We start from the raw sequence: 11,826 nt of genomic DNA, 5'->3' as shown, positions 1-11,826 counted from the left end.
TGACTATCGTTCTCTGTCTGGATTGTTTGGTGAATGATTGAACAGAGAAGTTAGGTGATGGGGATTAATTTTGTGAAGCAGTTTGATTCCGGACGGATGTCGTATCATTGTAAGCCAGACGACATTTATGGAAAGGCAAGCATGTGAGAGGAAGCAATGGCGCCGAGGAGGAGTACCGACAAAGCGTTGGGTTGATATATTGACCTAAGACTCTTCTCCTTTTTGGAGGTTCACTCGTGTAAAAATTAGGGTTTTTTAACAGAGGCCAATGTTGTGAGGGGTGACGCGTGCAACTCCCATCTGTATCGTTCTTCATATGGGTTATGCAGGATTTATATTAAGATGTTATAATAAGATCTCTTCTCGTCTTTGCCTTTAAGTATGTCACCCGGAATTGTATATTACTAGTCGTCATATAAATCTTGGAAAGATTGCACCGATGGTGCTAAATGTTTTGTTCATTGTGCAATCTGAGTCTTAAACATCAAAAGAAGTTCAATCAAGTTGCAAACGTTTTGAGTTTGGTGCAATCGGATTATTCGACCGACCCGCGCACAAAATTTCACCGACGTATTATTCGTAGATATCTTGAGCATGGGTGTTGAACTTTTTTAAGCGGCGGCCGTTCAAGATGAACTTTTTAACATTCGATAGTTTTCTTTTTTTAAATTAAATTATTATAGAATATTTTTTTTTTGTCTATCCTATCTCTAACTCTTCTCACTCTCTGATTTTTGTACCTCTTACAGAATGCGAGAGTCGAATATCGCTCCTGTGATACTAGCGTCCCTAAACCTTCTAATTCTTTTACCAGTAGGGCCGTATGCCTATTGCATTTATAAAATGTTGAAAAAATTCACTTTGATTGCCATTCTTCTTTGCAAATTTCTCTTTTTGTTTTTACTTTTCAACTTTTTTTCCCCAACAGTCTTCGTGGTCCAATGAAGACTATTAGCGAGAATGTCATTATTGAGACACGCATTTTATTCCTCTAACTAGTTTTGCAAATCCGACGTTTCATACACCGTTACGGAACGGCACTGCATACTGGATCAAAATTCAGGGACCACATCGAATAAATTTAAAGTTTATGGATATCACTGCATGTCTGGCCAAAGTTCAAGGGCGATTCGCGCCATCTACCTTAAAAAACATCCGATGCTCAAGTGTCGTTTTCCCTGGAAGGTGGCATGCTAGTTTTCACAAGGGGGGGTTGAGCTCCCTGGTGTTTATAAAACATGAAAGTCAGCTCGGTTCGACAGGTGCCTTCGATCGATCGGCAAACTCCAACCTATCCGACCCGAAGGCGACGGTTCAACTCATATGAGGAGATGATGCGTAGAGAGAGAAAAGAGATGAGACGAGACATCAACGTCCCTTGAATTCTCAAATTGGATTCGGCAGAAGCAATTCTGCTTAGATCATTAACGTTTGCTTTTTGAAAAGTTTCCGAATGATTAAAAGCTAAGTCAGTCTGCCCTTTCCACCACCCCCCACGGAAGGACCCCACACGAAATAAAATTACAAATATTTTTTATAAAGAAAATTAAATACCCATGTGCTATTTTTACTTTCAATAATTAATTATAATTGAAAATTGAATTTTTTTTAAAAAAATTCAATTAGAACAACTGATCTGAGCCCAACAAACGTCCCTTCTTGGAAAAGTTCTTGACCCAGCTCTCTGGCCAGCCATCCAGCTAAGCTTAAGCTCAATTCCATTCCCATTCCCTTCTTTGACTTCTTTCTTTATTTTAAATCCTCCTTCTTTTTCTCTAAAAGAAATGTTTTTTTTTTGGTCGAACTCTAAAAGAAATATAAAAAATCGAATTAAATAAATAAAGAAAAGGTACGCCAAAACCGTGTTTCAATCTTCAGACATCATTCAAAACGCCTATCTCTCTCTCTCTCTCTCTCTCTCTCTCTCTCTCTCTCTCTCTCCTTTTTGCTCGATACAAAAAGGAGTTCAAGAAACCAAAGACGCCCCCCGCAAACCTCATCTTTGCCCAAATCCCACCACCCATCTCACCACTCCTCTTATGTCTCTGCCTAGTAACAAAGCTCTCCTCCTCCTCTCCCTCTCCCTCTCCCTCTCCCTCTCCCTCCTCTTCTCCGTCTACGTCTCCTCCGCCGCCGTCGCCAATGGCGGCGCCACCACGGCCGCGGTCGACCCGGGACAATTCAAGGAGGCCCCGGAATTCTACAACTCCCCAGCCTGCCCTTCCCTCCTCAACACCTCCAGCGACAGCTACAGCGACGATGATGGTGATGGCGGCCGTGGCGGCGGCGGCGGCGGCGGCGGGGACGATGATTTGATCTGCTCGGAGACGGCGGTCCACGTGGCGATGACCCTGGACGCCGCCTACATCCGGGGCTCCATGGCGGCCATCCTCTCCGTCCTCCAGCACTCCACGTGCCCCCAGAACGTGATCTTCCACTTCGTCTACTCGGCCACCGCCTCCGACGCGTCCCTCCTCCGCGCCACCGTCTCCTCCTCCTTCCCTTACCTCCGCTTCCAGCTCCACCCTTTCGACGCCTCCGCCGTCTCCGGGCTCATCTCCACCTCCATCCGCTCCGCCCTCGACTGCCCCCTCAACTACGCCCGCTCCTACCTCGCCAACCTCCTCCCCCTCTGCGTCCGCCGCGTCGTCTACCTCGACTCCGACCTCGTCCTCGTCGACGACATCGCCTCCCTCGCCGCCACCCCGCTCGACCCCGGCTCCGCCGTCCTCGCCGCCCCGGAGTACTGCAACGCCAACTTCACCTCCTACTTCACCCCCACCTTCTGGTCCAGCCCCTCCCTCCCCCTCACCTTCGCGGGCCGCCGCGGCCCGCCCTGCTACTTCAACACCGGCGTCATGGTCATCGACCTCGACCGGTGGCGCGCCGGCGGGTACACGGCCAAGATCGAGGAGTGGATGGAGCTCCAGAAGCGGATGCGGATCTACGAGCTCGGGTCGCTCCCGCCCTTCCTGCTGGTGTTCGCCGGGGCGATCGCGCCGGTGGACCACCGGTGGAACCAGCACGGCCTCGGTGGCGACAACTTCCGGGGCCTGTGCCGGGACCTGCACCCCGGCCCGGTCAGCCTCCTGCATTGGAGCGGCAAAGGGAAGCCGTGGGCGCGGCTCGACGCCAACCGGCCGTGCCCGTTGGACGCCTTATGGGCTCCTTACGATCTCTTGCGCACTCCCTTCGCGCTGGACTCCTGATCCAGAGCAGGAAAACCTCCACTTCGGGCCGACGCCGAAGCGCCGCGAGCTCGAGCCCCGGTCGACGATGAGGTCATCGGAGCTCGTGTAGATAACGCATGCACACTCTCTTCGGAGATGCAGGTGGGTGTGCAATTCCATAACTTTTGGGACACTTCCGGCCGATGGACCGACGGCGGTGTCACTTAATCGGCATCCTATAGTTTGATTAGAGATTAAATATGTTGGAACAATATGAAATTTCACTTGTGACAATAAGAGGGAGGTCCAGGAAAATTTCTGGGATCCTTTTGATATATATTTTTTTTGGAAAATTTTTGCAGAGATTATCATCATGTACATGTTATCTGTATAGCAAAAATTGTAGAGCTATTTTGAGGTGGATTCATGAGCACTCTTCGATTTTTCTATCGGTTAATACAAAGTTCTTTGTCGGTCCATTGAATGTTGCTTCCTTTTCTAGTAGGGTTTTCTGTCATCGCATGGTGATTTAACGCGTGGAAATTCGGTGAGATGGGTATTCATTTCGATTTTTTTATAAGACGCCGAAAAATTAGGAATAGAGAGTCCATTTCATGTTCGTTATTCATTAGGTAACATTATCTCCGAGCGCTGGTGGTTGTCCTCGTTGATGCTCCAGGCAGAGTAAAAGACATGCAGGTGTAATTACATAATTATTATCAAATAATCAGTAGCTTGGAGTTTGCCTTTTCTTGAAAAGACATCTTGTGTCCAATAAATTGACCTTTCAAACCACATCGTGCTGTCTTGACCCAAAAACAAAAAACCCACATCGAGCTGTCTGACTATTTTCTTTACTTTTCGAAATTCATTTTTAACCTCGAGGAGGGTGTCGTCGCTAGGCTATCTAGATCGGGCCCCGATCAAAAAACACAGACGTAGAGTCCGGATCAATCAAAAGAGAGGAGACTGCTCAGTTCACCGATCGGTGATGGAGCCTTTACCGTGTCGTGTCCGAGCGAATTAATCAAGGAGAAACTTTAGTATAAAGATTGGTATCCAACATTCTTTTCTTGCGGTTGTCAATGTGATCACGGTACGCATACATCGCCATTATAATAAACCGTTTCGAGTGCGCACACATATATATATGATGCCATCTCGAGGCTGCACTCGTAAAGAGAAATTCCCATCGACGACGTTTCTCCTAAAAAGCCGTCCTCGAATTAACCATAATTATGTTCCCTACATATTTTCCAAGAGTTGGCAGGCCTTAATTGGATGATCGCGACCATGTTGCCTTCATCATTCACAATCATCCTCGAGTTAGCTACAATCGTGTCCCCCCTTCATCATTCCCAGCCCTTGTGCGCGCGTCCATCCGTCGGATCCCGTGTCAACAGAGCTTACGTGATTTTGTCCTCGGAATTTCTCACGAAACTCCACGACACGTAACTCTCGAGATCCGATACTTGCCCGAAATCGACCACCTAACATCCCTTTCCATTAATTTCATAGTTATAATTGGATGGCCATACACTAATGAAGACATAAGTGTGCATGGAGCAGGTTGTCCTCGTGGTTTCCGACTGTTGACAAAAGGAGGGAAAAGATCCAATTAATTGGGTCAACAGAGACAGGTCAACATTGCCAGCCTGTCCCCGGGGGGGCCCTTTTCGAAATGCGAGTGTCGGTGGAAGAGTGAGGAGAGGGCAAAGCAGAAGAGAAGGCAATGGCAGGCAGCCGTGTTACTCCCATTGATTGATTGCATCCGGTTCGGGACACGTGGCGCTCGATCACGGGCTGGGGGGGGGGGGGGGCCACATGGTCCGGGATTTGATTTGATTTAATAAAATGGGACGTGGCCTTCCACACGTGGACCCCACCTCCCATGTTTTTCCAACTTCCTAAATACTGTTCTGTTTCGTTCCGGTATATGCGACTTTTGCTAGATTACGCTGGCAAGAGATCTGAAAGGGGAGCCGCTGGCTTCAATTTCGAATGCGAAATTAACGGGATAATGACACCAGTGGTCCATGAACTTTTACCTAATATATAATATGGCACTTTTAATTCGTTCGATGTGATCCGTGAACTTTAGTCAAGTCCGCAATGTGGTACGTGAATTTTTAATTTGTTTCATGTGGTCCCTGAACTTTTGGTATAAGTTCAAATTAGTCCCCGAATTATATGAAAATGTTCAATGTTATCCCTAAACTGCGCATGTGGTTCCTGAACTTTCGATTTGTTCAATATAGTCCACGAACTTTTGGTACATGTGCAAATCAGTCCCTTGATTATATGAAAGTTCAGAGACCGCATTGAACAAATTGATAGTTTAAAAATCACATTGCACATTGAGCTAAAGTTTAGGAACCATTTGTGTCATTCTCTCAAATTTAATTGACTTCTTTTTTTTATTTGTAGGTGTATTCGATATTATAACATTAAAACGAAATGTGTAATTCGAATAAACTTTAAAAAAAGTGCAGTGATAGTTATTTGTCAACCGAAAAATGAAATAAGAGCTTGATGGGGGTGATCATACTTTTGTTTATTTTTTTTCGTTTTTTAAATTTGTAAACTTAAATTTCCACTTTCGTTTAATACGAAAGGCACGAAACTTTTCAATATATGACGTGTGACAGAGACTTGAGACTATAATTATTATAGGTCGTGATTGCCTTTTCCTTTTCGAAAATAAAACGCGTTTTTTCACTTTATCGTAAATAGTATAAAGCAATATGCAAATTTCAAAAAAGCATAATAAAAATGATGTGTGCATCTACGCATCGGTATTTACATGTCGTGAAAGTTTCAAGTGCTTTTTCCTGAAAAAAGTCTACCGCGTCAGCTGAATCTTAAAAAAGTAAAAATCAATCCTGTCACGTCCTTATAGTTTTTAAAATTTAAATAATGTGTATTTGTAGGCATGGAAACTAATGTAAAGAAAAATAAATATCTCCCTTCCAATTGACTTACTCAAGCAAACATTTAAATACTTGGTTGATCAAATTCCACTTGGGAAAAGGATAAACTGGTGCCAAGCAAACATATGCAGGCATGGTGATGACTCCGCGGCGCATGGCATCATACAAAGTCGAACTGCGTTTGCAAAAAACATTTGTATCGAGTAAAAAGTAAAAATGAATGTTGTCGCGTTTATATACATATTTTAAATTAAATAATGTATTATTTCCAAATTTGAAGAGAATATTATAAGCAAAAAGATCATTTTTGGGAAAATGTTATCCAAATTATAATTCATTTTCTGCGAAACAAATGGAACTTTAGGGTGCATTTGTTTCATTGAAAATTTCATGATGAAGGAAAATATTATACATGAAAATTATTTTCATGAAAAAATGGTTAGTTTTCATTTGTTTGGTATTTTAAAAAAATTAATTTCCTTTTTGCAGAGGGGGAAAGATATAAATTTGTTACTTTCGGTCCATTAAAAGCATTTTCCGAAGATTGATTAATTTTTCGGTCATCCAAACACAAGAAAGTTGGAGAATAATTCCTCGGAAAATAGTTTTCTTTCGAACAAACGGTCCATCGTGCGCGGTTCTTGACCAATCCGAGCCCGTGCGGCATGCGCGAAACGTGGTTGGCACAGGATGAATGTCGCGGGCTTTTTTGGAATGGGTCTCTCGCGAGCACTTGGAGACCAAAGATATATGGGCTTTAAAAAAACTTCTCTTTCTCTTTCCTACTTCTTTTCCATTCCCGCGTCAGCCAAACATTAGAAGCGAAATTCGTAGGGGTGAGCGGTTCCCGATCCGGTCCGGTTCTAAGGTGGAACCGGGAACCGGACCGAGAGAACCGGTTCTCAATTTTGGGAACCGCGGACCGGACCGGTTGGTTCTAGGACCGGGAACCGGACCGGACCGGTCCGGTCCGGTTCCGGTCCGGTCCAATGGAACCCGTTACTTAGAGTTTAGGATTTTTTTTTTGTCAAACACTTAAGGTTTAGTTCACATTTTACTAATTTTTGTCAATAAATTTATGTCAATGAAGTTCACTTAGGGTTTAATTCACATTTTACTATTTTTTATCAATGAATTTATGATAATGAAGTTCATTTAGAGTTTAGTTCACATTTTATTATTTTTTTAAAGAAAAAAATAACAAAAATATATATTAAATAGTCGGTCCGGTCCGGTCCGGTTCCCCCTTGGAACCGGGAATCGGACCGCCCGGAAATCGGTTCCGCTTTTAGGAACCGGGAACCGGACCGATAGTCCCGAGAACCGGACCAAACTCGTCGGTCCGGTCTGGTCCGGTCCGGTCCCGGTTTGGGCGGTCCAAGTTGCTCACCCCTAGAAATTCGTATTCAATCGATCCGATATGCTTACTCCCGTTCCATCCCTTCATTTCATTCCATTTCGTTTCTTCAAATATAAAATATACCGTTTAGAATTAACTCGATTTATGATTGATCGAGTGATCCTGGAGATGTAAAGCGCGGGTTAAAAATTGATTAACGGAGTGTACGACAAGCTTTTTGGGTAGAACCAGCTAGAATTTATGATTAAATTGGTCATTGGATTGCTGCCATTATCCAATTTTACCCAAGGGTTAAGTGTGTTAAAATTTAGGATCAAAGAGACTGCACCGTGATGGTCATGGCACATGACAATGTCGCAAACCAATAATTCAACAAACATATCTGTTAATATTTTGCAGCATGATCATGTTAAAACTACGGAGAAACTTTGGTTGCTTTTAGATCATGGCGTTCTCGCCCGCCTAAATCGATCGCCTCGTGTCGGTGTCGCGAAATTTCTTCCAAGAATAACAACTCGCATACGATGATCGACTCGATGGGTAGAATCCTTGTACTTCAAGAGCGCAAAGAGGCGTCATGCCGGGAAGGAAGGGGGGCTTTTAATTTAAAAGCTTAGCAATGCTAACATGACTATAATCTTTTGGTTTTTTAATTGGTTCTCGTTCGAGATTTTTGGGTGGATCGCTTTCTCCAATTGGTCGGCTTTACCTTCTCTTCGAAGCAAACTGCTTTCTTATCAAGTTCAACACCGACATTGTCGATTTGCTTTACGCTATATTTCAATTTATAGTGCTCTGATGCTTTATAGCTAATTTCCGGCAATGCTTAAAGAAGGTAGGATGGAAGAAGATGGCGGCGGCCACTAGCCAGCCCTCACATTTACCCGAAACTAGCTTTCGCACCTGTGCAGTGCACGGGCCCGTTTCTTCGACATTCTAGGTCGTATATGTAATTTAAATTTGCATGACCCATAAGATTACATCCGGGGACAAAATAATTTTGAATCCGACTCACTTAAAAGATTAAGTTAATTATCAGACGAAATGAGTATGGGCATACATATGAAGTGGGATATATGCTCCGAAAGACCTGTGTGGCACACGGACTTTTATATGGACCTATCGCGAACGACTTCCCATTTTGAAATGCGATCGATGGTTCCACGAGCTGTTGTTATGCACACAGCGGGCATGTGAGCCCGACGTGTTGCGATTGAAATTTGATCATGGGAATGCCGCTGGCGACGGGACCCGCCAATTTTCCTTTGCGAAGTCAGAGGAGAAAGGCAAGCAAATCGAGAGGATGAATTTTCCGGTCACTTTCATGGTAAATACCGAGCACAGTGCGTCCACTGGCTTCTTTTCATTGAAAAATCAAGTCTTTCTAAAAGTCTCGCACCACGAACATGCACGGCAACTTCACGCACAGCGACGGCTCTTCAGCGCGCAATTTCTGCGCAAGAGTCCTCTCTGTCTCCGATCGTCATCCGCTCGAAACATCCACGCGACCGCATCGCTCCTCGCTCTTCATGTATAAAAATGCTCGACCAATGCCGCTCCAATTCGCCAAACTCAAACATTGTACATGCCACATGGCCGCCGCTTTGGTCCTCAAGCCGTCGAAGTGGCTCGTCAGCAGGAGCCTCAAGCTCCTGAAGCTCCCGCGTAACTTTCACTCGAAACCCAAATCTCCAAACGCTCCGTCTCTGCCGTCGCCATCCACGAACACGTCTCGCGATATCGAAAACAAGTACTTGCAAGCCTTCAAACGATTTGACCGCAATGGAGATGGGAAGATGTCGGGCGAGGAGCTCAGCGCTTTCTTCGAGTCCATCGGCGAGTCCTTGCCACACCGCGAAGCTCAGAAGGTGATCGCCGACTTCGACTCGGACGGCGACGGCTTGCTCAAGTTCGAGGACTTTGTCAGCATGATGGAACAGGACGGCGGCGAGGCGGACGACGATCTCAAGAGGGTGTTCGAGATGTTTGAAGCCGACAAAGGTTGTGGGGGCATCACGGCTCGAGGACTGCAACATGCGTTGTCGAGGATCGGGGAGAGAGAACATTCGTACGAAGAGTGTGTGAGCATGATACGTGCTTTCGATCTCGATGGGAATGGAGTGGTTGATTTCCAGGAATTCCAACGCATGATGACTTCGAACTGATGTTGATGCGATGTAGGGCCGGAGAGCTTTCTTGTGAAAATAGCGTCACGGACAAGTCAATGTATCGATCGAGTCCATGTTTTTCTATGTTATTCGGATAAAACGGATATGTGAAATCTTTCTACTCGACTAAAATTTTCACGTATACACGTAAATTGCTCCGCTCATGCCAGACCTGACCAATGAGCTGATCATGTCTACATTGGGCTTAAAATCGCCCAAGAAGAAGGTTGTTTTACCCGGCACGTCGAAATTGTGTTTCCAACCTTATTAGCTCAGGCGAACCTATACTAGGCCGCCTGACTCATGATTAGGGGAGAAATTACTAAAAAAGTTCTAAACTTATTGCACTTGTGCCAATTCAGTCTTGAACATTTCGATTGTGTTAATTTAGTCCTAAACCTTTTGATGATTTGTTCATTTAGTCCTTCCGGCCAATTTTGGCCAGAAATCACCGACGTAGTAGTCTAGTTAGCGTTGGCCGACCCCTTGCCTGGTTTAGGTGAGGACGTCGCAGCCCTCGTCGGCCAGCAAGGGAGGGTTGCATCGGCCAACAGGCGATGGTCACGGCCCTCGTGTGGATCTAGGCTAGGGCCTGACGGCCTCGCCTGTGGCCGCAATGATTGTTCGCGCTTGGTTTGGTATTTCGCCATGTGATGCTAGAAACGGTGACCAAATTCAGTCTCTTCAACTTCTTCGTAGTTTCTTGAGTCTACGTTACCTTTGAGTGAACATTCGTATCTTTGGGGCTTCACTCACGGAGCTCAATAAGATTACAATAATCAATATTGGTACGTATTTTACATCCTCTAAATTTAGGAGATGAATGAGCATTTACCCAGAATAGGATTTTGACTATAAACGTGTTCTTTTCATGGAGCTGGTACAGTGAACAAGCTTAAACATGCAGCTCAATCAATAAACAATCTATAAACAACAGATTGTATGACTTATCTTTCAGATCCAGCCGATCGGATCGTGACCTCACACCAACTTCAACACGTTAAGAGGGTTTGAGAAGACATGGATTACATCCGTTTATGAATAAATGGAGAGAGTCAAGAGTACACTCGGAAATTAGGTAAGTTAATTATCATCAAATTATGTTTTCTCACTGTTCTAAGGCCGAGTTTTAACTCTCTGTTGCCGAACCGAACTGTCCTCGCCCCGACCCCGCATATGGCCTTTTCTTTTTGTTTGGGCGGCTTGACCGCGGTCGCCGAAGGAGATGCAGCGACCGACCGGGGCACAGTCATATCGCTCATCTTCAACCCGGAAACCATCTGAAAACCAGCACAAAGGACAGCCCTTTGCCTATACAAAGTGTCTGTCTTCTTGCGCTTGTGGCTATGTTCCCCTGCGTATCACGCGTCCTCTATTCTGTTCCCGGTACGTTCCATGATACAACACGACACGAACTGCAGGTGTCGGTGTTAATCATCGTGAATGCCTCGGAAGAAAAATAGGGGTTAGGAAACGAAATCGTCAGCTCGACCTCGTTCAGACATGCACGCTCGTTTAACTCAACAAAAATTTATGATTTGTCTTGCTGGCTGGAGGACACTTGACTCATCGGTCTGCTAGAATTGTTTGACGAGGTCTGTGGTTGTCGTATGTTTTGCTTCATTGGCTTCCAAGAATTACAGATTTTGCTCTCGTCTGTCCTGCGAAGCCCAGACACCAATTCCAGGTTTTGTGGGGGGGTGCTCAATGCCAGACTAGACAAAAATCAATCTTTCATGATAATTCAAAACGGCCACTTGATATTCCTGTACCATGCCCATCTTTGACCGAAATTCTTCAAATTATAGCCTGCAAATTATCACATATTTCGTGCTTCGAATAACTTTAAAATTTCCTATTTTCTTCATAATTTGGGGTCACGACCATAAAGAGCAGGTTAATTGATGGATAACCACGGCCCCCTACATGAAATTTCATTTTTTCCGAGGGGACAAACGGAGCCCATAATCATCGGATTCCGAGTCCAGAGCATGGGAATCTTGCAAACGCGCCAATCCCTGCCAATCCAAATAGATCTTTATGGGTCGATATAAGTTCTTCACCTATTCGTTCTTCGATCCATTTTTCTTGAAATTTTGATCAGTTTAGTCTCTGGTTTTTATTACAGTTATTATTAATGTTGAGTAATTTGATGCTCTACTTTAGGTCATCAAAATTTGTGTAGGTAGGGGCGGTGG

At 44.8% G+C, this 11,826-nt stretch overlaps 2 protein-coding genes across 2 annotated transcripts; both read left to right on the top strand.

Annotated features, from left to right (window-relative positions):
• The first annotated feature begins 1,933 nt into the window (after positions 1-1,933).
• On the top strand, positions 1,934-3,523 carry LOC115669976 (probable galacturonosyltransferase-like 1). Its single transcript, XM_030591149.2, has one exon. The coding sequence runs from the start codon at positions 2,040-2,042 to the stop codon at positions 3,207-3,209; it is 1,170 nt and encodes a 389-aa protein (XP_030447009.1). The 5' UTR covers positions 1,934-2,039; the 3' UTR covers positions 3,210-3,523.
• A 5,488-nt stretch (positions 3,524-9,011) lies between these two features.
• Positions 9,012-9,741, top strand: LOC115669977 (probable calcium-binding protein CML41). The gene has a single exon (XM_030591150.2). It carries the CDS (start codon positions 9,053-9,055, stop codon positions 9,623-9,625), a length of 573 nt encoding a protein of 190 aa, XP_030447010.2. The 5' UTR covers positions 9,012-9,052; the 3' UTR covers positions 9,626-9,741.
• The last annotated feature ends 2,085 nt before the right edge of the window (positions 9,742-11,826 follow it).

The sequence above is a fragment of the Syzygium oleosum genome, unplaced genomic scaffold (genome assembly GCF_021117445.2).
Source record: "Syzygium oleosum isolate NSW1041296 unplaced genomic scaffold, Sole_v2.1 Sole_v2.22, whole genome shotgun sequence".
Taxonomy (NCBI): domain Eukaryota; kingdom Viridiplantae; phylum Streptophyta; class Magnoliopsida; order Myrtales; family Myrtaceae; genus Syzygium; species Syzygium oleosum.
The sequence above is the reverse complement of the archived record's forward strand: the minus strand, read 5'-3'. Positions and strand labels throughout refer to the sequence as shown.